The 27,223-nt window shown below is 43.0% G+C and overlaps 1 protein-coding gene and 1 long non-coding RNA gene across 2 annotated transcripts in view; one reads left to right on the top strand and one right to left on the bottom strand.

The window, feature by feature from the left end:
* Positions 1-21,125, top strand: part of LOC309612945 — a 48,377-nt gene extending 27,252 nt beyond the window's left edge. Inside the window, exons 3-4 of the long non-coding RNA XR_014235430.1 lie at positions 15,247-15,324; positions 19,913-21,125. This is a non-coding gene — a long non-coding RNA (uncharacterized lncRNA). The remainder of the gene's footprint in view (positions 1-15,246; positions 15,325-19,912) is intronic.
* The window catches only part of MRTFB (myocardin related transcription factor B), a 202,916-nt gene continuing 181,995 nt past the window's right edge, over positions 6,303-27,223 (bottom strand). Inside the window, 6 exon segments of the mRNA XM_082359257.1 lie at positions 6,303-12,008; positions 14,199-14,259; positions 21,132-21,269; positions 21,535-21,693; positions 24,235-24,372; positions 25,802-26,791. Coding sequence (XP_082215383.1) covers positions 11,473-12,008; positions 14,199-14,259; positions 21,132-21,269; positions 21,535-21,693; positions 24,235-24,372; positions 25,802-26,791 — 2,022 coding nt within the window. The 3' untranslated portion in view covers positions 6,303-11,472.

Below are 27,223 nucleotides of genomic sequence, written 5' to 3'. Positions count from 1 at the left end.
TTGGTGTGTGATCAAAATACGATCTACTCTCTTAGCAAATTTCAATACAGTACAGTACAGTATTGTTAGCTGTTTTCACCATACTGTACATTAGGTCCCCAGAGGTTATTCATGTTATAACTGGAAGTTTGTTCCATTTGACCAATATCTCACCATTCCTTCCCCTACCCCTGCCCCTGATAGTCACCACTCTACTCTCTGTTTCTGCGAGTTTGGCCTTTTTAGAGTCCACATATAAGTGAGATCATGTACAGTATTTGTCTTTTCCTGTTTGACTTATTTCACTTAGTATAATGCTCTTGGGTTTTATCCATGTTGTCACAGATGGCAGGATTTCCTTCTTTTATAAGAGTGAATAATATTCTTGCATGTGTGTGTATCACATTTTCTTTATCGACTCATCTGTTGATGGACACTTAGGTTGTTTCTGTATCTTGGCTATTGTAAATAATGCTGCAATGAACATGGAAGTGAAGATATCTCTTTGAGATACTGATTTCATTTCCTCTGGATATGTACCCAGAAGTGGGATGGCCAGACCATATGGTAGTTCTATTTTTAATTTTTTGAGGAACCTCCATACTATTTTCCATAAAGGCTGTACTAATTTACATTTCCACCAACAGTACACAGTGGTTCCCTTTTCTCCAGATCCTCATCAACACTTGTTATCTCTTGTCTTTTTGATAAGAGCTATCCTAACAGGTGTGAGTTAATATCCCATTGTGGTTTTCATTTGCATTTCCCTGATGATTAGTGATGTTGAGCAGCTTTTCATATACCCATTGGCCATTTGTACAGGTATACCTTAAAGGTATTGCAGGTTCAGTTGCAGACCACTGCAAAGTAAGTAAAGCGAGTCACGTGAATGTTTTGGTTTCCCAGTGCATATAAAAGTTATGTTTACACTATACTGTAGTCTATTAAGTGTACAATAGCATTATGTACACTTAAAAACAATGTACATACCTTAAAAATACTTATTGCTAAAAATGCTAACCATTATCTCAACCTTCAGTGAGCTGTAGTAGTAAAGTCAAAGATTGCTGATCACAGAACACTGTAACAAATACAATAATAATGAAAAAGTTTGAAGTACTTTGAGAACTACCAAAATGTGACATACAGACATGAAATGAGCAAATGCTGTTGGAAAAATGGTACCCATAGATTTGCTTGACATAGGGTTGCCACAGATATTCAATTTGTAAAAAATGCAGTATCTGTGAAGTGCAACAAAGCAAAGCACAGTAAAACAAAGTATGCCTGTATGTCTTCTTTGGAAAAAATGTCTATTCATATCCTTTGCCCATTTTTAGATGGGTTATTTGTTTTTGGTTTTGCTATTGAGTTGTATGATTTGCATATTAACCCCTTATCAGATATATGGTTTGGAAATATTTTCTATTCTGTAGGTTGCCTCTTCATTTTTTTGATTGTTTCCTTTGCTGTGCAGAAGCTTTTTAGTTTGATTGAGTTCCACTTGTTTATTTTTGCTTTTGTTTCCTGTGCTTTTGGTATATCTAAAAAGTCATTGCCAAGACCCATGTCAAGGAGCTTTTCCTCTGTTTTCTTCTTGGCGTTTTATGGTTTCAGGACTTACATTTAAGGCTTTAATCCATTTTGAGTTAATTTTTGTGTGTGGTGCCAGATGAGGTGAGGGTCCAATTTCATTCTTTTGCATGTGGATATTGAGTTTTTCCAGTAACATTTATTGAAGACACTGTCTTTCCCCCCACTGTATATTCTTGGCTCTTTTGTCATAGATTAGTTGACCATATATGCGTGGGTTTATTTCTGGGCTTTCTGTTGTGTTCCATTGATCTGTGTGTCTGTGTTTTGTTGTTGTTGTTTTTTGGCTGTGTTGCACAGCTTGTGGGATCTCGGTTCCCTGACCGGGGATTGAACCAGGGCTGTGGCAGTGAAAGCCCATAATTCTAACCACTAGGCCACCAGGAACTCCCCTATGTATCTGTTTCTATGCCAATACCATACTGTTTGGATTACTATAGCTTTGGAGTATGGTTTGAAAACAGGAAATGTGATGTGCCTCCAGATTTGTTCTTCTCTCTCAAAATTGCTTTGGCTATTTGGAGGTCTTTTGTGGTTCCATACAAATTTGAGGATCATTTGTTCTATTTCCATGAAAAATGCCATTGGAATTTTGATCGGTATTGTACCTGTAGATTGCTTTGGGTAGTATGGACATTTTAACAATATTAATTCTTCAAGTCCGTGAGCACGAAATATCTTTCCATTTATTTGTGTCTTCAGTTTCTTTCATCAGTGTCTTATAGTTTTCAGTATGCATGTCTCTCACCTCCTTGGTTAAATTTATTTATTTTAAAAACTTTATTTATTTTTGGCTGCGTTGGGTCTTCGTTGCTGCGCATGGGCTTTCTCTAGTTGTGGCGAGCGTGGGCTACTCTTTGTTGCTGTGCGCGGGCTTCTCATTGTGGTGGCTTCTCTTGTTGCGGAGCATGGGCTTTAGGCACGTGGGCTTCAGTAGTTGCAGCGTGCAGGCTCAGTAGTTGTGGCTCACGGGCTTAGTTGCTCTGCGGCATGTGGGATCTTCCCGGACCAGGGATCAAACCTGTGTCCCCTGCATTGGCAGGTGTATTCTTAACCATTGTACCACCAGGGAAGTCCTCCTTGGTTAAATTTATTGCGAAGTATTAGGCTGGCCAGAAAGTTCGTTCAGGGTTTTCCGTAACACCTTATGGAACGAACTTTTTGGCCAACCCATTATTTTATTGTTTTTCATGAAATTCTAAACAGAATTATTTTCTTAATTCTCTTTCTCATAGTTCATTATTGGTGTATAGAAATGCAACATATTTTTGTATACTAATTTTATATCCTGCAACTTTACTGAATTTATTAGTTCTAACACTTTCTGGTGGACTCTTTAGGGTATTCTCTATATAATAACATGTCATCTGCAAATAGTGACAATTGTACTTCTTCCTTTCCAATTTAGATTACTTTTATTTCTTTTTCTTGCCTAATTTCTCTGGCTAGGACTTCCAATGCTATGTTGAATAAGTGGTAAGAGTGGGCATCCTTATCTTGTTCCTCATCTTAAAGGAAAAGCTTTCAGCTTTTCTTTCTTCTGGAGTCAATTTTTGGTAGTTTGTGTCTGTCTAGGAATTTGTGTATTTTATCTAAGTTAACTAATTTATTGGCATGCAGTTGTTCAATGTATTCCTGTGTAATTTTCTTTTTAAGGTTATCTTTTTTTTTTTTTTTGGCCACACCGTATGGCATGCAGGATCCTTGTTCCCTGACCAGGGTTTGAACCTGCGCCCCCTAGAGTGGAAGCACAGAGTCTTAACCAGTGGACTGCCAGGGAAGTCTTTTTTTTTTTTTCTTTTTTTCCAAATAGGAACTATTTCCAACTCACAGAAAAGAATAGGGAGAATAAAGAATCAACTGCCAGTAAACAAGTGTTAATATTTTGCTAGATGGCTATAGAATTACTAAAGAAATAAAATATAGAAAAAATAAATAAAATATTCAATATTAATTGAAGCCTACTTTACATTCTCTGCAATCTAGTTCCTTTTCTTTCCACAAGTATCTTGAATCTTGGTATTGACATGAGTCCTTACCACCCATATTTTTGTATTTTATATAAAAAAGTGAACAGCATTGTTGATTTAAAATGTTACTTGAATTATGTAGGCTTCATTCTGCACTTTTCTTTCCCTCAGCATTTTATTTTGAGATTGATTTACATTGGCACATTAGATTTAGTTCATTTGTGTAAATTGCTATGTTTAAATATTTGCAAAATGAAAGGCATACAGGTCGTTTTCAGTGTTTGCTTTGTAAACTATGCTTTTGTGTTAATTCTTGCACGTGATTGCTTGTGGGCATGTTTCTCAAGGATGAGTATCAAAAAAGTTGAGTTGCAGAGTTTGTATCTCCAACTTTACTAGATATTGTAAAATTGCTCTATGACTGCTGGGTTTTTGGGTGTGCTCAAGTGGCTCCAGGTACCCAGCCCAGGTAGGCAGTTTTGTGAGTCATTGTGTGTGGCCCCACCTGTGGGTTTCACTTAAGATGCCCCAGTCTTGTAACCCACGTTCTGGTTGGAGTTAACCTAGTACAAGCCGTACTGTGGATGCTGTTAGCTATCCATGTGAGTAGCTACTTTGTAAAATGTGTGAGATTGAGGAGACTTGAGCGACGCCCAGTTGGGGTGAACCTCATGATTGACATGAACTAAGTCTGCTATGATCAATTGGTTTAGTCATGTATCTGAACAAAGACGTTGGAGTGAATGTACCGAGTCTACAGAAATAATCTGGGTTCTGGGATGTCAGAAGCTTGGTCTCAAATCCACACTCTGCTTTCTTTGTAATTTCGGGCAAGACATTAACGTTCTCTGTCCTTAGTTGCCACATCTATTAAATGGGGATAGGAAGAGTTCCTTGCTCGTAGACTTATTAAACGAGGGTTTTATTCATAAAGTGTTTGGCACAGGGCCTGGGATTTAGCAGCATTTACTACATTTGCTGCTGTTTCTATTAACCTGTCTCCACTTGCATTCCTGCGCCTTGGCGCTGTGTACCAGGGACGTGGGGAGAAGGGTGAGTACACACTTTGGTTACCACCCACAGGGCCATGTCAGCAGCTTCCTCCTGGAATGATCTGTCACACGGTCATATCCACGAGGGGCAGTCAGACAGTTGATTAGTGGCCTCGTTTTTTGTCTAAGTATACATTGTGGGTTTAGTTTTAATAACTTGTCATAAAAATTAGCAGAAGAGATAGCCAGGATGTCCAAATAGGGTTTCTTTCTGAAAGTTAATATCCATCAGAAAGGGAAGCTAAGCTATTTGAGGGGCAAAGGAATGGTCGTTGGGTGACTTGGGAAATCTTCAAGAGGGTTATGTGGCACATAAAATTGTTGGTGACATGTAGTTTACATCTGTCCTGAAGCTGGTCTTTCCTAGGTATCATTCATTTCCAGCCATCACGAACTGTGTGGGTGTGTCTGTGTTTACAAGTGCTTTTGTAGTCCTGTCGATTCTAGAGCAAGTGTGCTGCAGAGGATTACAAAGGTGCTAAATGATGACTGTGTCCACTATCTAAAAGGCTTTCGAAGGCCTGTATTACCCAAAGAAAACAGAATCATCTCCAGAAGAGTCTTAAGCCCTTTGAGGTCTGGGATCCTTAAATGCTCCGCTGTCAACCCTTCCAGACTTTGTTTCCCAGCACTTCTTGGCCAGATTCTGTCCTTCAGCCCAACTCCGGCATCTAGCCCTCGGCCTGGCACAGAGCAGGGCCTCAGCCAAAATCTCTTCTTTACTCTGACCTCACTCAAGTGGTTTTCTCTGTTTGGAATGTCCTTTACACGTCCTAACACATCTCTTCCAGCACCTTCCCTAAAGCTCCCAGTTCTGTCCCTTGCTCATTCCTGGGACTGCCTGGGGCACTTTCTGTTCCCTCGGACATGATTTTCTCTCCCTGAGGGAAGGATCTTGGCTGGTAACATGTGATGTTACAAATGTCTTAGTCTGTTGGAAGCATCATCTACTTACTGGTCTGTTGAGGCTGCTCCCTTGGTCCCTAAAGGTAGCGGGTAATGCACATTTTGTTGTAGTTAGGTAACCAGTGATCTTTCTTTTCTCCCTCTCTGAGGGTGATACGATACCCACTTTCATAGTCAGATATTGATATGAAAGTTTTGGCTGTTAGTCAGGTTTACCCATTACCATTTTATGTCATCAAAACTCTATTTTAACCATGGGCTTCTGGGTTGAAAATCAAATGCCGTCTTACTAAAATAAACTGAATTCTAAAGACCATTTCTTTTGGTCTATAAAAGCACCTCATATAAATAGTTGCTTCTGAAATGTGGCTGAACTGAAGGATTACCCAGGTCTTTTGGGAATCTTGTTGGTGGCTCATTTATTACTGTCGAAGCGTGAGCCAGTTTTCCCCAGGCATGTGTGTACACACCCACCCCCGGGGGACCACGGCCTTCGCCACGTCTCTCATTCGGGGTTTCCTTATGATTGTGGGAGAATGCACACGGTTTTGGTGTCAAATCTCATCATGGTCAAGTTCAGCTAGTTACCTGTTTCTATTTTGTATCCCACGATCCTGGACCTGGGGAAGGGGATGTGTGCACTGGATGTGTGATTCACAAAACCTGCCTCAGCACGCCCGCTTGTTGTGTCTGGTGACTGCTGTAAGGCTTGCTCTGAAGGCAGTGTCTCCTCCCTGCCCGCCCCCCTCAGCTCTCCTGACCCATAGCATGTGGTCTTTCCTCTGCATAGCAAGAATCATAGTACATCAAAATGTTTTTATTTGAGACACAAAAATGCAAAATTGCTGAGATATCAAACATTTCCCGATCAGCTACAATACGGCCACTATGTACAAAAGATCTGATGATAAATGTGCACACATATAAAAATACAGTATGCATTACCTATGTACAGTACATGTGCAAAATGTATGGCATTCAAACATGATATGGAATTGATTTCAGGGGTGCAAACAGCAAATACAAAGGCATCATGGTTTTTCTTTTAAAAAACAACATAAAGGCAATACATGAATGGACCCCCGATTGCCATAATTTTTTGTTTATTAAACTAGTGCTTTGATAAGCAGGGCTCTGCAGATTGGTATCTTTCTCCTTTTTTTCATAAAGTGAGATGCTAAGACATAATGTGACAATGAAAATAAGAAGAGAAACACCTATCACATCGCATTTCTATTGCAAGCAAGAGAAGAAAACTAATTTGTAGAAAGGAAAAACTCTATTACTGCTAAATACGTTATTATTCTTAACCCAACAAAACAAATCTATACTATTTTACATGAAAACAATAGAGAAATATCTACATCTTTGTGAAAATTATAACCTTAAATGGATAATACCTTTTTGGGACTGATTTTTGAGATCTCATTAGTCTCAAATTTTAAATAAAAAGTGCCTCCTTTTGGCAAATACTTGGCAATGCCTTTGGTTCCACTGAAGCAAGTTTGCATTACTATTAGTTATTCGAGGTTAAGTGCTTTTGGTAGCAACTAAACCCTTTCCTAAATGCTTCCTCCTCCTCCTCCTAAGTCAGCAAGTTTCCTTACAGCATAATGTGGAGAGGTAATCGTTATGAGTCTCGGTGATTCTATGAACTTGGTTAAAGCTTTGTCTTAGTAGTTGGCACAAAGCTCTGTTGAACACGACAGCTATGTTGAGATCGCCAATGACATGTTTTATTTGATTCCAGACCAGCACCTTGCAGATCCGAGATTGCCATCCTCTTGTCACAGAATCGTGACATTTTCCAATGATTCACAGAGCAACGTGTTTGCATGGAGGGGAAGAGCTCTTTTGTAAACATGTGCAGCTTTTTGAATTACAGGCCTCAAATCAGAGATCTCAGGTAGAAACCCTTTGCAGTGACGCACTTCCTCAAATACTGCAAGAAAGGGTGAACGGGGACAAACACAGACCTGCTTATCGCCACGCAGTCACTTCACACGTAAAAACGTAGCTCAGAAACATCGCCGAATGAGCAAGTTATCAAAGGTTTGAACCAGGAAGAAGAATGACTACGTATTAATTGTTATTTTCCAGTTTTGACTGAAACCACTTAAAAGATGCGCTGAAATGCAGTTAGGATGCTCTCCAAATACACATTTCTGCACTTGTGAGCTGTGTTCCTTGATAACCCTGACCTTCCAGTTAGTGTTCTTTGAGAGTGTGGGCTAATTTTGTGGCCTCCAGGCAGGGGACACTTTGCCTGGTGTCCTGCTCCGGTGCCAGTGGTCGGGACTGATGTGGTGGTGACGGATGGCGACAGGCAGAGGGCTACTTGCGAACCTGCTGTGGAGCCCCGGGTGGCTCTGCTGCTGGACACTGACAGCTAGTCTCTTGGAAGTTCTTGGAACAGCCCCTGGCTGCCGCCCTCCACCTGGCTCATGGCAGGAGCCACCAGACGGGCCCCAGAAACAGCGTGAGGGTGTGGCGCAAACCCGGCCAAAGGCTGTTTGCGGACAGTAAAGGGACGGTCCCGGCACTGTTGTGGCTGGTTTCAGCTTGGGAATTCCGAAAGGACTCTGGAGAAAGCTGTGTGGCCTGGAATGATCTGGGGTAGAGGAAGCCTGAGTCAGCTCTGGTGACAAAATGGGTGACACTCCTGATCCTCCATCACTCGGGGTCCCCCGACTGCACAGCTTGTGACGGCGCCCTCTACGGGCGGCAGCTTAGGGGGCAACACCGCACTGCCTTTGCCACGATTCTGAAACGGCACTTCCATGGATCACACAACCGTGCAGTTTGTAAAAAGCAAATTTTAAGTAAGATCTCTTTAGTGCCATAAAAATATTCATACAAAACGAACACAAATAGTGTCTGAGCAAGAAGTTCCATGAATTCAGACTACATCTATGTACAAATATGTGGCAGATACTATACAGTAGATTGCACATTTCAGGAAAAACACTAGAACGTGAAGCACTCACACTGTCCTAAGAGGTTTCCTAGTACATGCTTTGCTGAAATGTACAAGATGACCACATATGCCTGAAGCTTCGGTGTAACTTTCTATTCATCCCACCCTTAATGACAAGACCTGATACCTTTATACACTAGCAGGGTAAGCTTGATACTACTGGGTTTCAGGAATATTTAGGAAATAAGACTGGATATGAGATAATGTTTCTAGGAGTTGGTTTTCTGCTTGGCAGTATGCTATTCTACAGGATGGTGTACAACAGCACCACTTCTAAACCACACACATGAACACTTGAAAATCCAACCAGCGCTTCTGCCCTCTGTTTAAAGGGCTGTGAAGCTCACCTCAAACCCAAAACCGTTCCTCTCTGGTAAACACACGCCTTTCCCATTACGCTTACCGTCACGTTCACTGAGTTAGGGCAGAGGGGCTGTGATCACAGAATGTCACCTTGGTCACGTTGCACGCTGCGCATGGTCTGTGTCCTCACGCTAACCTGGGACATTAGCTGAGACCCTGGTGAGCAGCAGTGGTGTCACAGAGGCCCAGCTGGCTGCTCAAGCCAGGACGGGAGGGCCGGGTGGAATGCTGCGAGTGGTTGGCTGGTAGGGTCAGTACTAGAGGCCCCTGGCCTGCCTTTAAAGGAAATGCTGGTACGTGAAGGTCTGAACACACATGTGAAGTGGGCACTTCAGCAATTTGTAGTCGAGAGAGCAGGCTCATGAGATGGCATTCTTTGCAATGCAGGGTGTATTTTTGGAGAGCAACCTTCCTGTGGCATGTTTCAAATCTATTTTAAAAAAGCAATAAGGGGAGCTGAGGGCTAGAGAACAATCTATGTACACAACTCGGGATGATGGAAACAGAAAGTTACTCAACAAGAGCCAGCACCACTAGCTGTTCAGATGCCTCCTGCTGACTCACTGATATTTGGTGCTAATTTAATAAGCCATTTAAATCTGAATGAAGACGATGCTTAGAGTCTAAGTGTGGACCATATAAGCCCCAGACAAAAACCCAGACTTCCCCTAAGAAAAGAACCTTCCCGGGTCAGTAGCCCTGCCCCTGGCCACAGGCCCTCTGAAAGGAACTGACTCGAGATGCACGTCGTGCCCAGGACGTTAAGTGTCCCACTGGGCTTGGTCAGATGGCGGCGCTCTGCTTAACGGTTCCTGGCTCCTACATGTTGGAATACCAATTGCTAAACACTCGAAGTACCTACTGCAGACCACACTGTGCGTGACTGCCTCTGCTTGAATCATCCAGAAGCACTTTCCAGTTGGGAGGGCTTTCAACTGAGGGCTCGAGGGCTGTGGGCAACTGAATACTGGGAAAATGGACTTTTCTTACATGTAGTAAAATTTACAAACTGAAATAAAAATATACAGTAAGATCAGTTCTTAGGCAAAACACAAACCCAGAAATGATTCACAGACTCTTTCCAAGTAGTGGGTCAGGTTCTCACAGTGACTTGCAAGAGGCAATTTTCACCATTTAACAACCCAGAGAAAAAACCTGACCACACGTAGGGTTTACACAGGTGAGGGGGAGAGCACAGTGATGTTATTTAATAAAAACCTCCGCACTTTGGGGTAGATTTCAGGTGGGGTTTTTTCAGGTATTTATATTTTATCATATACTTACTTAAATGACTAGCTTGATTGAAATAATCTTGGAAATCCTGTGATAGTTGGCATTGTAGAAAATTATGAAACTACTCAACAAATACAACTTTTTTCTATATAAAAAACTACTAATAAAACCTCCAGTTTTTCAATCTTCAGCTTGATGATATAGTGAGAGCTCAGGTATGACATCCAGTTACAAGCCTGTAAAACAGTAACCAGGGATAAGCGACAGAGAAGAGGACGGCCAGGGCTGGGTCCACTGGCCAACCTGGCGACACTGTCTCACCTGTAACCGTTGTAGGAATGTCCTAGGTTGATGACAGACTTCTCCCTTGCCTTCTCTTCGCAACTTACCAGCTCAGAAAGGTATTTTATGCTAAAGCCTTTTCTTGGTTCTTTGAGATGGGTCTGGTTACCTGAAAGTTAGTCAGCAATTCTTTAAATACGGAAATACATGTGGCTCAAGTACTCCAGAAATATTCGAGTTATTACAAGAAGTAGGACCACTGGGTACCTAATGCCTTACTCCAGTGTAGGCTGTACACATCACAATGTCAGAGCACACATACAGATGTCTAAGATACACATTAAAATCAACCTAATCAACCCAGAGGGCTGCGAGTAGAATTTTCAGTGTTATCAGTACACCTGACTTCTTACAGTGGATTGTTTATGACAGTATTTTGTAGACACTGTCTGGTTATGGTGGAAGATCTTCCATTTCAATTTAAATTTGGAGATCTAAAGTAAGATTCCCCAAAATCACAAAATAAACTATAACACACAAAAAAATTACATTGGTTTCTGAATGGAACCAACAAGTCTTCAGCGGGAAGCTGTCACTGAACTGGCTGGTGCTGACCACTGCCCTTGACCCCTGCTGCCTCTTGGGCTGGGCTCAGGCCATTTCTAGGAAATACCCTGTGCAGTGGTCTCTCACCTCCCTTCTTTTTGAGTGGAGCCGTTTGCCTTTTATTTAGGGTCTCAAAGTGACCACAGAGGTTTAAATGTAGCTGATGACCAGAGGCCCTGGTATCACCGCCCTGCACACATTACTCTGCTTCATGTTTTTATCTAAAGGTACCTTTCATTCTTTACTGAAGTCTGGAGAAATACATAAGTCTTCTTGGAGTAGTGTTTTTTCAGAAGGCTCTGTGCTATATTAAATCGTAGACATTCACTGCTGGATGCAATGAAATGTTTTCAAACTTGGTTTCCAGCCTCTGACCATCCCTCCATTCTTCCTGTGACAACATATTATAATTGCAATGATGCAACTATGGATCTGTCTCTAAAAACTGACCTTCTCCAATCATCTTCATCTTCTTGACCCTCATGGAATCTGGGATGAGAAATCTGTGCCGTTAGTCCCATGGCAGTGGCAGGTCCTGTGGGTCTAGGAAGTCGGCAGAGAACATGCTCGGAGCAGTGGCGCTGAGAGGAGTGAGTCCCGAGGACGTGCCGGGCATGGTAATGTCTAACCACTCCATGTTGTCCAGGTTCGAGTCAGAAAGGTCAAGGGACAGGCAGGGAGTACTCGCGGCAAACTGGGCCTCGGAAGTTTCCATGGGTGAGTGTGAGTGGTCCAGCACGCCTGAGTGACTCAGCAGGTCGTTCTGGAGATCCTCTATCAGGGAGAAGGGCTCCCTGTCCTCGCTGCTGCTTTGCAGTGGAGCAATTTCACTGGCTGAAGGCAAAGTTCCATCCAAGAAAGCTTCTAGTTGGTTTTCTAAGCTGGCGGATAAACTGCTCATAGGTTCTAAGGATATGGGTGGTGCCATTTGGACTTGGGGTGGTGGCCGGGACACCACTGTGCTGACTGGCATTGTGGTGATGCTGGCTGTCACTGGTCTCATTTTGGAAATAGGAGAAGGTTCTTCTTTTATAGGGAGGGAAATCTCTGCAAAATAATTGAAGTAATTAATAATGATTTAGTACTATTTAAACATTTTTTATTAATTACCAGGGCAATTATTTTGTATTTTTGTGATGACTTATACACAGTCCACCTTAGAGTTAGGAAGAGGATGCTGTTGGTCAGGTACAGTCCTGGGTAACCTTTAGGATGATGGATATTTTAGTTAAATAGATAAAACATTTAAGCTGATAACATTCTGATATACTTTCAATTCTTTTTAGTAAGAGTAAGCATTAAAAGCAGTCTCTACCGCCAGGTGGGAATCGATGGTTTTAGATTATTTGATCCTTGGGTTCTTATTCTCAGTCATTCCAGGCTGAAGACAGGTTCCTGTCTTACCCTCTACCTTGAATCTGCTGTTACAGTGGCACACCACCCTTACAGTGAATGTCAAAGTGGATACCCTGAGTTTGTGCAGGCATGAAGTACATCCTTAATATTATGAAAGCTCTAATTATATTCTTTTTTTTAATCATTATAGTTGAACTGTGTGCTGAATTTAGCCATTTACATTCTATATAAAGTCCTTAAAAGATACCATGTTCTCTTATGTCATTTCTGAGTTAAAGCTAACACATCTTTTCCAAGATGAGGTGGATTACCTTATTTTTCTTTTCTTTGTCTCATTTTCTGAGTTCATATAAAATCTTGAGGATTTGGTAAATGTCTTAATAAGCATTAATTACGTGTTATTCCTTGCCAGATCAAGTAGCAAATTAATGGACCATCTGCTATAGATACCAGTGTTCACTGAGCTACATATATTTGAATAAAGTATCTTTTTCACTTTCTTATGAGTATCTGACTGGTTTCATTTATATGCAGATACACTAGGAAACACGTATTTAATAATCGCTCTCACAATTCAGTGACTAGGATACATAAATAGGGGAGAGAAAGAGCCTGCAATCTGATTGCTGTACGTGAGCTGCAGGCTGTGCACGGCCTGTGTTTTAGGACAGTTACGCTGCTCTTCGTTATCTGCTGTCATCTCTTCTCTAGAATTGTTTTGAAAGCTGAAAGTGCAGTGTAAATAATTAGTTTTACAATCAACTATTTAAATTTCTGTTCTCATTATTACTGGTATTAGTATACAATAAGATAAAATAATATACTCATTGGATACTTTGCCATAAAAAAATCATCCCTTTTAGAAAATAACTCAATTGTTATTTTGTTACTATGACTTTGTCATATTTTAATTTCCAAGTTTAGGCTGTAAACATTATTCTTTTTAATCATTTCACAAAGTATTTTCACCAGATTTGGCAAAAAGCATTTTATTATTTTTTTAACCTTAAATTCAGGCCATGGTATATCTATTTCTTTAATTTCCATAGTTTAGATATACATCATGAGTTTAAATTATTTGCAAGGCCAACATAGTTCTTAGCGAGAAAATGCTCTTTGCACATGTAGATCTATAGTCAAATATGAAGAATTTTCTATGTTTGTCAAACATTACGACAAAATCATTAACCTCAAAATCAAATAGAACCTGCTATGAATGGAGAAATTTTGATCACTTTAAAAACCTGAATAAAACTCTTTCACCAAGGTAATTTGAGAATACTTTAAAAATATTCCAAAATAGCATTTGAAGTTTTGAAATACTGATTTTACACTTATTTTTGAAGATATGTAAGCTGAGGCAGAGAGATCCTTGATTTTTTTTTTTGTGGTTAATGTCCCTTATCCCTTTTTAAGATGACAAATTGTATAAATCTAAGATTTTCAATCATATGTAGAAAGTGCTTGCCTTTGAATTTTAATAAAGTTACTAGAGCCCAAGCTAGGTAACTAGGTTTTATGAAATTAATGCACAATGAATTTTTATCCCATCACAACAACATTTACGTGGAGCAAGTTTTGAAGTTTTTCAATGTGGACTTTAAATCTGGTTCTCCTGTGCTATCTGGCTCTCCTGTGCTATTTTGAGGTAGTCTATCTTTTTCAACATCTATTTCTAAATCTATTAAATTATTGTGTTATAGTGAAACAATGGCTTTTCCTTCATTTTAATCGCCTAAACTTAACAGATTTAAAAGAGTAAACTGAGGTAGAATTAGAAGAATATGTTTCTCACTACTCAGATACGCTGTGAGCTCTAGAGGAAAACTTTCATGAACTTGTGATAAGACCCCTACGGGGTCTGATGTGACTTTGACCCACCTCCGCTTTTAATGAGGATGTCAAAGAGGTCGTCCATCTGCTGACTGTGTGCATTGGAAATCTACAACAAAGGAGAACATACGTTAGCTTTCTTTCGTACAAACCTGGAAGCATTAGACAGCTGGGAGCACTACGGACCTTATGAGACCATCTAGCCTAATCTCTCATTTGATAATTTTGAAAACACTGAGGTCACCTGAGACATTACGCCATTTTCCCAATGTGTCACAGCTGGTAAGTTGACAGAGTGAGAATGGGGTGAAAAAATTGTAAAAATCTAAGATTTTTTTTTACCCAGCTCAGCCGACTTATACACTTATTTTCTATCACTGGTTGCATTTTGAGAGGCCTCTGACACTTTCTTTTAAAAATGTCTTTATTCATTTGCATTTATGTAAAAATACAAGGTATGTATAAAGGTGCTCATACTATATTTTTTCAGCTTTATTGAGAGTTACCTGACGTACAAAAAACTACACTTACATAAAGTATACAATTTGATAAGTTTTGACATATGTATACATCGACAAAACTATCAACACAATCAAGATAATGAACATATCCATTTCCCCTAAAGTTTCCTCATGCTCTTTTACAATGCTCCTTTCATCCCCAGGCAACCCAGTGATCTGCTTTCCTTGATTACAGATGAATTTACGTTTTCTAGAGTTTTATATAAATGGAGTCATACAGTATGTACTTTCTTTAGCAGGGGGAGGGTAGAGGAGGCTTCTTGCATTCAACGTAATAAATTTGAGATTTAACCATGTTGTAGAGTACAGCTGAAGGATAGTTCATTCCTTTTTATTGCTGAGAAGTATTCCATTGTATGGAAATATCAGTTTGTTTGGATTGTTGGCATTTTTTGGCTATTACAAATAAAGTTGCTGTGAACATTTGTGTACAAGTCTTTGTATAGACACACGCTTTCTTTTCTCTTGGGTAAATATTCAGGAGTGGGATGCCAGAATCATAGGGCAGGCATATGTTCAACTTTCTAAGAGATGGCTGTTTTCCAAAGTGATCATATTGTTTTATATTTCCGCAGCAATGGATATTTCCAGTTGTTCTCCATTCTCGTCAACACTTGGTATGGTCAGTCATTTTAATTTTAGACATCTAACAGGTGAGTAGTGGTATTGCATTGTGGTTTTAATGTGCATTTCCCTAACGACTAATGATGTTGAGCATCTTTTCATGTGCTTACTTGTCATCTGTGTATCTTCTTTGGTAAAATGTCTGTTCTAATCTTCTGCTTACTCCAGAAATTCTCATGCATACTGTTTGCATGGTATATCTTTTTCCAATCACTTACTTTCAACCTGTGTCTTTGTATTTAAAGTATGCCTCTTGTAGATGCATATATTAGTTACCTATTGCTGTATTACAAATTAGTCCAGAAAAACTTAGTGGCTTAAAACACTAAACAGATTTTCTCTCACAGTTTCTGAGGGTCAGGAATTTAGGAATGGTTTAGATGGGTAGTTCTGGCGTGGGGTCTTAAAGGATGTGGTAGTCAAGATGCTGGCTGGGCTATAGCCATCTCAAGGCTGGAGAACGTCCTTGTAAAGGTGACTCACTTCATGACTGACAAGGTGGTGGTGGTTGATGGGAGGCCTCAGTTCCTCTTCACACGGGCCTCTGCAGAGAGAGCGCTGCTGGACGGTCCACACAGCATGGTCCCCACAGCCAGCAGTCCAAGAGAGCGCAAGCGGGGTGGCTTTTATGACCTAGTTTCAGAAGCCACACACCATCTCTTCTGCCAATTCTATATGTTAGAAGCAAGTCACTAAGTCCAGCCCAGGGAGGGATGTCAAAGAATTTGCAGATGTATCTTAAAAGCACCTCACAGCATACAGTTGGGTCTATTTTTTTATCCATTCTGATAATTTCTGCATTTTAATTGTATTGTTTACTTCACTAGTATGTCTTGTATAATCACTGATATGGTTAAGTCTGGATTTACCATTTTATTATTTGTTTCTATTTGTCCTGTGTTTTGTTCCTCCTTTCTTGGCCTTTAAAAAGATTGATTTTTTTTTTTTTGGAATTCTAACTTAATTTTTCTATTTTTAAAAAGTGATACTTATTTAGTTATTACTGTAGGTATACAATATACACCCTAAATTTTTCATAGGCTACTTAAGGTACCATTCCATATAAAATATAAAACCCCGGTAAACATAAAGATCCATTTATTTCCTCCATCCTTTTATTAGTTATTTTAAGTATTATAGCTATAAATTTTATAAGCCCCTCAAGACAGTGTCATTTCTTATAATGCAGGTTTTCTAGTAATGAATTCTTAATTTTTCCTTACCTGAAATTCTCTCTAGTTCACGTTCATTTTTAAAGGATATTTTTACTTGATATAGAATTGTGGGTTGACAGTGGCCCCAGCCCCAGCCCCCCACAAGAACTTTAAAGATGTTGTTCCATTCTTTTCATGCTTCCATAGTTTCTGATGGAAAGTCAGCCATAAATCAAATACAGTTGACCCTTGAACAACATGAGGGTTAGGGACACTGCCCACCACCCTCGAGCAGTTGAAAATCCATGTATAACTTAATTTTTTTTAATTTATTTTTTAAAATTTATTTTTGGCTGCATTGGGTCTTCGTTGCTGTGCGTGGGCTTTCTCTAGTTGTGGCGAGCGGGGGCTACTCTTTGTTGCGGTGCGCGGGCTTCTCACTGCGGTGGCTTCTCTTTGCGGAGCGTGGGTTCTAGGTGCGCGGGCTTCAGCAGTTGTGGTACATGGGCTTCAGTAGTTGCAGCACACAGGCTCTAGAGCGCAGGCTCAGTAGTTGTGGTGCACAGGCTTAGTTGCTCCGTGGCATGTGGGATCTTCCCGGACCAGGGCTCAAACCTGTGTCCCCTGCATTGGCAGGAGGGAGGATTCTTAACCACTGTGCCACCAGGGAAGCCCCATGTGTAACTTTATAGTTGGCCCTCCATATCCATGGTTGGTTCCAGCCAACCATGGATTGTATAGTACTGTACTATGTATTTATTGAAACAAATCAGTGTATAATGGACCTGTGCAGTTTAAACCCGTGTTGCTCAAGGGTCAAAGGTGGTTGTTAAAGGGTCAGCAGTAGTTGTTACCCTGTGTGTATTGTACTGCTTTGCTGTTGATGCTTTCAAGATTTGGTCTTTAAATTTGGCTTCCAGCAATTTGACTGGGATATGATGAGGCCTTCTGTTTATCCCATTTGGTGTTCATTGAGCATCTCAAAGCTGTAAACTTGTCTTTCATCATATTTGTAAAAAATTTGACCAATATTTCTTAAAATATTTTACCTGCCTCATTCCTTTCTCTCCTCTCCTGGGACTCCTATCATACCCATGTTAGACTGTTTGATGTTAAATAACAGGTCTCTGAGGCTCTGTTCACCTTTTTTAACACATTATTGACCGGAGATGTATTAATACGTCTTTTGTTACCTGAACATTATTGACTAGAGACGTATTAATACATTTTTAGAGAGTGATACAATTAATATCACTGTGTGAAGTTGTTAGAGCTTAAAATTGATCAAGGGTTCATTATACAGCTTATGATTGTCCTTATCATTCACATTTCCTCAGTTAGGTTTTTGTTCCAACCTTGTGTCTATTATAAACGTAAATTTTCAAAAATGATGCATCGCGAAATTTTGAGTGAAGAATTTTTCAGTGAATTTTATGCAGATACTTTCTCTGATTGTCTGAGCGACATATATACTAGTGTCTCAGAAGTTCTGATAGTATTTCAGAATATAGTTCTGATTCAGATGATGTGACTATTAGACCAACAAAAAGACAAAAAACCTTAGTGATTGATACTGATATGGAAAGTGAAAATGAAACTCATGGTGCTGGAGAATGCTCCTTTGCTTCTACAGAAGAGTGGATTGAAGACAACATTTCATGAAAATTAGACTTTACAGGTGTGTCAGGTGTAAATACTGAATGTAATAACCCACAAAGTGTTAGTGAAATAACAGAATTAATTTTTGGCTGGCCAAAATAAAAATTGCCAGCCATAGGCATTAATTTCTGCAAAAATCCCATGGTCAATAATGAGTTAAAATCTTTTTTTTTTCCTCTGTTATTCAGATTGGATAAATTCTATTGATTTTTCTTCAAGTTCGCTTTTTTACCTCTGCCATCTCCATTCTGCTAAGATCATCTATAATTTTTTTCATTTCAGACACTGTAATTTTCAGTTTTAGAATTTCCATTCATTAAAAAAAAGCATTTCTATATCTGCTTACATTCTTTATCTTTTCCTTCATTACAGGTATATTTTCTTTTACATTATTGAGGATAGTTATAATAGTTTTAAAATCTTTGTGTGCGAATTCTAACATTCAAATCAGCTGGGGGTTGGTCTTAGCTGACTGCCTTTTTCCCTTGAGAAAGGGTCACATTTTCCTGATTCTTTGTATATTGCCGAGTTATGAATGGCTGTCATGGATATCAAATTGTAGAGACTGTATTGTCATTTTTCTCAGATGAATGGTTTCTTTTGTTTTAGTAGGCGGTTAACTTGGGTTGGACTTGAACCTCAAAATGTTTCTTGGGCAGAAGTTCCAATCTCAGGTCAGATCTTTTGTCTTTAGCTGATCTCCTATGACTCTACTCCATACCTATGTGGCTTAGGGGTCAGCCAGAGATGTGGGCAGACAGAATCTGGGCATCTCCTCTCTCAGTTGAGAGCAACCCAGAAGGGAAAGAACCAGTCCTCTGGTTTCCCAAGGCATAAAGGCTGCAGTTTTTCTACCAGTAACCTCACCACTTAGCTTGACCCCAGAGTAAAAGCAGCAAAAAGAGGGAACTCATGCCATCTAACTCCCTTCCTCTCAATGCAGACCCCTCATCAGAATATGACTCTTTCTAGTCACTCTTTTCTTAATTCGCCTGTGAAGCCATCTGGTCCTGGGCTTTTGTTTGTTGGAAGATTTTTTATTTATTTATGGCTGTATTGGGTCTTCGTTTCTGTGCGAGGGCTTTCTCTAGTTGTGGCAAGCGGGGGCCACTCTTCATCGCAGTGCGCGGGCCTCTCACTATCGTGGCCTCTCGTTGCGGAGCACAGGCTCCAGATGCGCAAGCTCAGTAGTTGTGGCTCACGGGCCCAGCTGCTCCGCGGCATGTGGGATCTTCCCAGACCAGGGATCGAACCCGTGTCCCCTGGGTTGGCAGGCGGATTCTCAACCACTGTGCCACCAGGGAAGCCCTCTAGTCACTCTTCAGTGACTTCATAGAATTGCTTTTTGTGTTATGACCAGGCTTTATAGCTGTTATCTGTGGGAAGACTGAACTGGTAGGGCCTTACTTATTAGCCAATAGTGGAATTGGAAGTCCGAGTAAATGTATTTTAAAAACCTCAGAATCCCTGGACTTTGATGCTCAGCTAGCTCCTCATCTGAACAGAACTTGACTCCCTCAGTCTATATGCATGAACCAGAGACAGACAAAGGGCCCAGATTCCCATCAATCATCAGCTCTCTTAGGTTTAAGGTGAGAGGATGATTCTTTGTTGTCGTCACACTGGTGAAGTAAATGGTACAGAGTAACCTATATGTGAGAGCCAGATTTGGAAGGATTTTCTTGAATATATGTTCCTTCTGGACGGACCAAGGAGAGCACAGCCTAGGCCAGCACCATTTGTTTCAATTCTTTTTGCAAATATCTAAACCTAGTTCTGAAATGTGGCTTTTCCTCACATATAGGGGCCCCGGCTGAGTCTGGAACTGAAGGAACATTTTACAATCAATCAATCAGTCACCTTCCTTCGGCAGTAAGTGGACGCGAAGAAGCACGTGGACACTGTCTGCTTCCTCGAGGAGGCTGTCTGCCCGGGCTCCCTGCGTGCCCCGTGTGAGTGTGCCAGGCCGGGCGCTCCGGCCGCCAGGGAGCAGCGTCTGCAGCTGCGCGCTGGGGCGACCACGTGGTCAAGGTGGCCACGGCACGGCTGCCGCTTGCGCAGGAAGTGCTGAGTCCTTGGCCCCGCACACCCCCCTGCATGAGGAGGCCCCAGGGAGTTGCATGGGGACTGTGGGAGCGAGGGAAGCAGCACGACTCTGCCGGTGCGCCTGTTGTGGCTGTGCGAGCAGGTCTGCCTCTGATCAGCACACCTCTCCCTCCACTGTCTGTCTGTCAGCACCCATGCGGTGGCGTCACGTTCACCCCCTGCATCCTCTTGTGAGGCCGGGGTTCTTTCTTGAAAGTGAGTTGAGTTTTAAGCTTTAAATAGGCAGCGAGCCCAGGAGGAGCATTCAGGGTAAGGTCTGACGAGGCTGTCGTTTCTCGGCGCCCACCGGAGGCCGGATGCTTTCACAAGCAGGAGCTCTACCTCGTTCCATCTCTGGAATAGGTGCGGCTCCTCCTATTTCATCAAAGCAACAAGGCAGGCTCAGAGGAGAGGGACGCACGGTTACCAGGCGGGAATCAGTACATGGCGGGGCCGGGAGGGCCTCAGTGTGTCCCTTCCGAAGTGCATCTGCTCAAAACACGAGCAGAGTGGCTTGCGCGAGGCTGCCTGCTGGAGCAGAGGCTGCTGGGCAGTCTGGAAGGCCATCGGGCAGGAGAGGGTCAGTTTGATGCTGGCCTGACAAATGGTGGCTTTAGAAAAGGGACCTGTATAAAATACGTGCCCTGGTCACACATACACACATCTATCCCTAACACAACCCGCCTCTGGCCCCCAGGAGAAGTTAAAGACAAACCAAACCAACACTGAAATTCTGAGTAAATAGGAACTGCAGGTTATACGGCTGCTGAAAACCGCTGGGAGTCTCCAAAGTGAATGATATTTTGATTTTAAATAGCATTTAAAAGGCAAGCAAGGCTCCTAGTCATGAAACTTGTCTCTCTCTTGAGGCAAGTCCATCTTAGACCAGGGCTTCAAGCTGAAGAGGACCCACCACATCAGAGCTGCGGCCTCCTTACCTCTGGAAGGGAAGACTGGGCACTGCGCGTCTGCTTGATGGCTTCCTCATAGCGGGGAGGGTCTTTCGTCTTGGGGACCGGGCTCCCAAACAGAGAGTGCTGGACCGCAAACTGCTGGGGCGGAGGGGGCGAGCCGGGCTGCGGCAGACAGAGGAGGAGAGTCAGCCCGGTGGCAGGCTGGCCTCCCGGGGATCCTGGGCGGTGAGGCTGAGGTGCCGGCGGGCCGGGCCACCCTCACTGTGCTGATGGCTAAGCTGCCCCGGAACAAGTACCATCCCGGGACTTTCGGCTGTTGTTTCCCCCCGTTAATGCTGACACTCGGCCGTCCAGGACCGAAGCCTGGGGCTCTGGGATGAACCTGCACCCTGTATGTGCTGGCACAGCTGCCCCGTGGGCTGGTTACCTTGTTGGGAGGGTTGGGGCCGTTCTGCAGGGACGGAAGTGGCGTGCTTCTGGGTTGAAGGATGCTGTTGTTTGTCTTGTTGATAAAGGGCTGCTGCACTGCTGGAGCGGGTGGTCTCTGATACGGAACAACTGTATTGGATACTGAATTTGTGAAAACCTGTAATGAATAAATATTTGCCCATCAATTTGTTCTTCTGCTCTTCCTAATAAAGAAAACCACATTTTAGAACAGGGGTTCGGGACTTCCCCGGTGGTGCAGTGGTTAAGAATCTGCCTGCCAATACAGGGGACACAGGTTCGAGCCCTGGTCCGGGAAGATCCTACATGCCGCGGAGCAACTAATTTAAGCCTGTGAGCCACAACTACTGAAGCCTGCACTCTAGAGCCCGTGAGCCACAACTACTGAAGCCTGCACTCTAGAGCCCAACTACTGAGCCCAAGTGCAGCCAAAAAAAAAAAAAAAAAAAAATAGAACAGGGGTTGGCAAATCTTTTCTGTGAAAGCCACGGAGCGTATAGTTTAGGGGTTGGGCGCTGTGCAGCACGTGCTGTAACTGCTTGCCCCTGCCCTGTGGCCCCGACACAGCCTGGATGAGAGTGAGCGTGGGTGGCTCAAGACAGCTCCACCTACAGACACGAGCGGGGCTGGGTGTGGCCCACAGGCCACGATTCCCCAGCGTCAGCGGTCTCTGTCTTGGACAGCAGCGGGGGCAGTGCGCTGTGGGAAAGCTCAGTATGATTCTCCTCATCTGCTCTCATGGCTCTTTAGCTCATAGCTGCCAAGCCCACCTCTCTCTTTCAGCCTTGCTCCCAAGTGCCAAAGCCACACTTATAACATTTACAAACATACATTTGGGACATCTCAAATTTAATATGTTCCAAATTAAACTTTCCCCTTTCTTCCCACTGCCCCCCAGCCTCGGGACCTGTGGTCTGCTGTCCTGATCCGGGTCCTCACTATCCGTCACTGGAAAACTGCCACTGCTGTCTACCTGCGCCTACCTGCCTGTCAACCCTCTGCCATGATGACAGTACACACACACACACACACACACACACACACACACACACACACACACACACACACACACACACACACACAGCTGCAATCGAGGCCCTCCTACACTCACTCACTGGCTCTTCTTTTTTTGGGGTAAAATCCTCATCTTTGGCTGGCATGTCAACCTTCTCACTACCTGGCCCCTTTTCCATCCTAACTGAAAGGCCACACGTGCTGTGGCCACACTCAATTTTCCACTGTTCTGAAAATTTCTCCAAATCCTTGCAAGGCCTCATTTAAAATCCGCCCCCTTCTGAGAAGCTGTTTTCTGCTTTGTCAGGCAGAGGTGAGAACTTCTTCCTGTGGAATTACGAAGTGTGTTGTTTAGCTCCCATCAAGAGCCAAAGGTTTTAGGGCCTGTTGCAAATGTATGGCCATAATGTTGATTTTGCAACTGTATTTCACAGAACTGGTTTGCTCATAAAAATTTTAATATACTTTATACTACTAGTATTCTGAAAGAGAAAAACTTAACCTATATATTTTTATTATAAATGTGTATAAGTATTCCTTAAGCATGAAAATATATGTGTATGTGTGTGTGTGTGTGTGTGTGTATCCCTCCAAACAGTACAACTTCTCTGGGTGATGAGTTCTATAACTATATTCTTCTTATTTATCCATCTATATATTGTTTTTCTCTCTCCTCCCTCAAAGAAAACTGTCTTACCATTTGAATATTCACTAAGTTTCTTACTGAACTGTTATTTTGGGGCCACCTCTAACTCCGTGCTCACTGTGCTCCTCAGAGGAGATTCCAAGACATGTGTGTTAACATGACTGTCGCTGTCCCAAGAGGTCATTTCCGTCTGTTCCTCAAGTTGTCTTAGCCCAGAGAGTTCACGCCAGCCTGGGGCATATCTACAGGTACACCTAGTTATCGAGGTTCTTTTACACTGAAGATTAAAACTCTGGGATTAATCATTCTCAAGGTTTAAAATAGTAAGACCTACTTTTGAGGCCTTAAGATTTTTCTGGCGAGGAGATGGGCACATAGCTCCACCTACTGGATAAGAGGGAGTCTGGATGACTTTTGGGGCTCTTCAGCAGAACTCTTAGTAGAAGTCCTGTAGAGGACACTGAGCCCTAGATCAGCACCATCATTTTAAAGATGGGGAAAATGACACTCAGACGGTACATGAATCCTGCATAAGGCATAACACAGAGGAAGTGGTGAGCCAGAATGACAGCCAGACCTAGGCCGCCGGGCTCTTAATCCCTGAGAAGGCAAACTCTTAAAAATATATAAAGATCTCACTCAAGATAAACATTTTAACAAGTGTCTTTTTCACCTTCAAATACCTTTTCCCAGGGCACTTTTTTTTCCCCCACAAAATGATTACTTTGAAAAGAAAATTTAAAACCTAGAAAATTCTATATATGAGGATTGAAAAAATAGTTTTGAAACTTTTCTTGGAAAAGGGGCTTAACTGTTAAGATGAGCCATCTTTTAGTAATAAAGAACTCTTTCTGCAGCCAAATGGCATCTGACCCAAAGCTCGCCCGGTGGGAGATGGATCACAGAAAAACAAACAGGAGCTTCCCACGGAGGAGGCTCCTATAAAGACGCTTGTTGAATGTTCAGCGGACGACAGTATAAAAATCAGCAACAGTTTGTCACTTATTAGCATTCACCAACCTTTCTGACTTGCTGAGGTTGACTGAGCACATGTGGCGTGAAAGTGTCTTGTTTCTGAGGTGCAGTCTGGGCCAGGCCTGAGGACAAGGTGGCAGCTGCTCTCTGAGGCTGAGTCTGGATGCCTGTTTGTGGTGGAGTCTAGGAGGGAAAAAAAAAAAAAATTCAAATGAATTGTCAAAATCAAGGGTAGAATGAAGAGGTTAGATGTGGAATAACTGGTCACTTGGGGATCACATCTGAAAAAAAAATAAGATAAAATGTTCATAGATACATACTTCAATTCACTGGCATATAAATTTGAACCTTCGTTTGAAACCAGAGAATTAAACACCAGACCAGTTATTTCCATGCTCTTACTGTTTCGTAAGTGGCTAAGATTTTCATTTGAAAATTTGGGGAAAATAGAAGACTGAAGTCAAAAGAACCTACAGCAGCTCTACACATAATAAATAGGTCAGGTGTTACAATAATAATTTTAATAGCAGTAAGGAAATTTGTGAGGCCTGACTGTGCAAATTCCTGCTTTTAAGCTGCAGTATGTGCTCCCTATGGGAGAGCCAGCCACGGGCTGGGTGCTCACAGGCCCAGAATAAAACGCAATTCCTGTCCCTCGAACATCAACTCTAATGGAAGAGCTGGACAGGAAAACAAATGTTTAGGAAAGCTGTATCACAGAGCAGACTTTCAGTTTCAGACACTCTAAAGATGAAACAGGGGAGTTAGGACTTCAGAACATGCCAAGGGCCCTTGGGTCATGCCTCCTAACCCCAGGGGTATAAGACTGCTCCCCTCTGGGTGGTCAAGGTACAGGAGCAGGACTCCAAATGGTTTCTGTGTACTGTGGCCCACATTTTGTTTAAAAAAACCTTCCAAAATCGAGTTGCACAGAAACGGCTGCAGGCAATGTTGGCATAAAAGTAAACTTCATGCTCACCAGTGTTTCATCGTTTCTCAATACCAGCCTCACTCCTGAATCTGTGGTCGCATTCTCCTTAGTTTAGGCATCTTCACCTCAGTGGTGGCTTTTAAGAACTACATTTAGGAGGCAGACCACAGGAGTGGGCGTGAGAGCAAGAGCTCTGCAGTCAGAGGCCTCGGCTTGAATGCCACCTCTGACCTTGGACAACTTATTAAACCTCTGAAGGCCTCGGTTTCCTTTCTAGATGGGGGCTTTCTCACTTGGGTCTTCTGGGAGAAGGGAGGATTAAATGAAGCATGCCATCTAAAGTATCTGATGCTGTGCCTAGAACACAAAAAGCACTCAGGACAGTGGCTGTCATCATTATGAGAATGCCATTGGTATTTTAAAACGTCTACACATAATAATACTGTGCTAAGGCTGAAAGGCAGCAGAAAGGGAAAAGCACCCCTTGTTTGTTTTTACTATATAAAAACAGTGCTAGCTGTTTGCGTTTGCGAATAACCCCCCAACACGTGCACACGTTTCCTGCAACCGTGAAGCCAGACTTGGCTGCACTCATGAAGCAGCTCAGGTCTGAAATCTCCATAAGCAATTTCTGGCCCATGCAAACTGTAAGGCAAAGGAGTTAGAAGACACACTTCACACCTGGAGTCTGAGGCTGCCTACTGGGAGCTGCACTGAGGTGACACCGGAGCCCTGGATGGACACGGGGAGCAGCAGCTGCGTGGTCAGTAAAGCCTGTGGCTGGGCCACCCCGGCGGGTGGCTGGCCCTGGGAACTCACGTAAAACTGCGGGACGAGGCTGGGCGGCTCGGCCGGGGCCACGGGGACCTCTTGCTTGATCACTATGGCCTTTTTGGCAACGAGGGTCTGGCTGGCCACGAGGCTGGGGCCGTCGGGGACCAGGGCCTCGTCCTTGGCGGCGGGAGCGGTGCCGCCCCGAGCCTGGTCTGACTTGGCGACCGGAGGGGCCGGGGTGCTGGGCGGGGGCTCCAGTGGCCGCTGCGGCTGCTGCTGCTGCTGCCCTCGTTTCTCCACCTCCAGCTGCATCTTCAGAACTTCCACGAGCTTCTGCTCTTGCTCCAGCTTCCGCTTCAGCTCCTCGATCTGCTTCTCCTTCTCCTGGAGCTTGCGGTCCTTCTCGGCCGCGTCGAGCTCCAGGGTGGACAGCGTGCTGCTGGCGGGGCTGAGGCTGTCCTCGGCGCTCGTGGCTCGCAGAGGCGACGAGCACAGGAACTGCGTCGGGGACATCATGGTCATGATCTCGGTGAACGTGTCCGCCACGCTCGCGTCCTCGGCGCCGAGACTGGACTGTTCAGAGGGAGCGGGCGAGATGGGCAGCGGGGAGGCAGCACTGTCCACGTGGGCTGTGTGGCCGGTTCCAGCGGATGGCAGCTCTCCCTTGAAAGTGGACCCTGAGCTGGTCACAGAGTTCTGCAGTGTTGTCACTGGCAGGGCCAGGGTAACTTCTGGGTTACTGGGGACGATGGCAGATGTCGACAGGGCCACGATGCCACCAGTAGCAGCACCACCGCTGTTCATTTCCTGGTAGGGTTTCAGGCGTTCAATGAGGTCCAGTTTGGTGCCTGACACTGGAAGACCCCGTAACTTCAGTTCTGTCTTCAGCTCCGACACCTGAAGTACAAACAAATAAGATCTCTTTTTTCATATTATGACCTTCTCACAAATCTTCAGTGCACTTTTGAGATGGAAAAGGTGACTCCATCTGTCAGACATCTCCGTATTACTACATATATGAAAGTGGGACAGTTCCTTTTTCTTTTTTTTTTTAACGCACAGAAACACACAGAGCTGTAGGCCTAAAGGACTTGAAAGGCCAGTGATAAAGCAAGGGTTATTAGAGGGTAATTCCTTTACTATATCAAAAGATTTATTACCAGACATGGTGATGCTAACAGTTACATTTATTGGGTAATTACCATGTGCCAGACACTGCCAGAAGTGCTTTATTCTTTCAGTTAATCTTCACATGAGGTGCAGGTATTATTATTCCCGTTTTACAGATGGGGAGAGGGTGCATCACTGGTGCAAGCTACCGCAGATAAC

The sequence above is a fragment of the Balaenoptera borealis genome, assembly GCF_965194805.1.
Source record: "Balaenoptera borealis genome assembly, chromosome: 16".
NCBI lineage: Eukaryota > Metazoa > Chordata > Mammalia > Artiodactyla > Balaenopteridae > Balaenoptera > Balaenoptera borealis.
The sequence above is the reverse complement of the archived record's forward strand: the minus strand, read 5'-3'. Positions and strand labels throughout refer to the sequence as shown.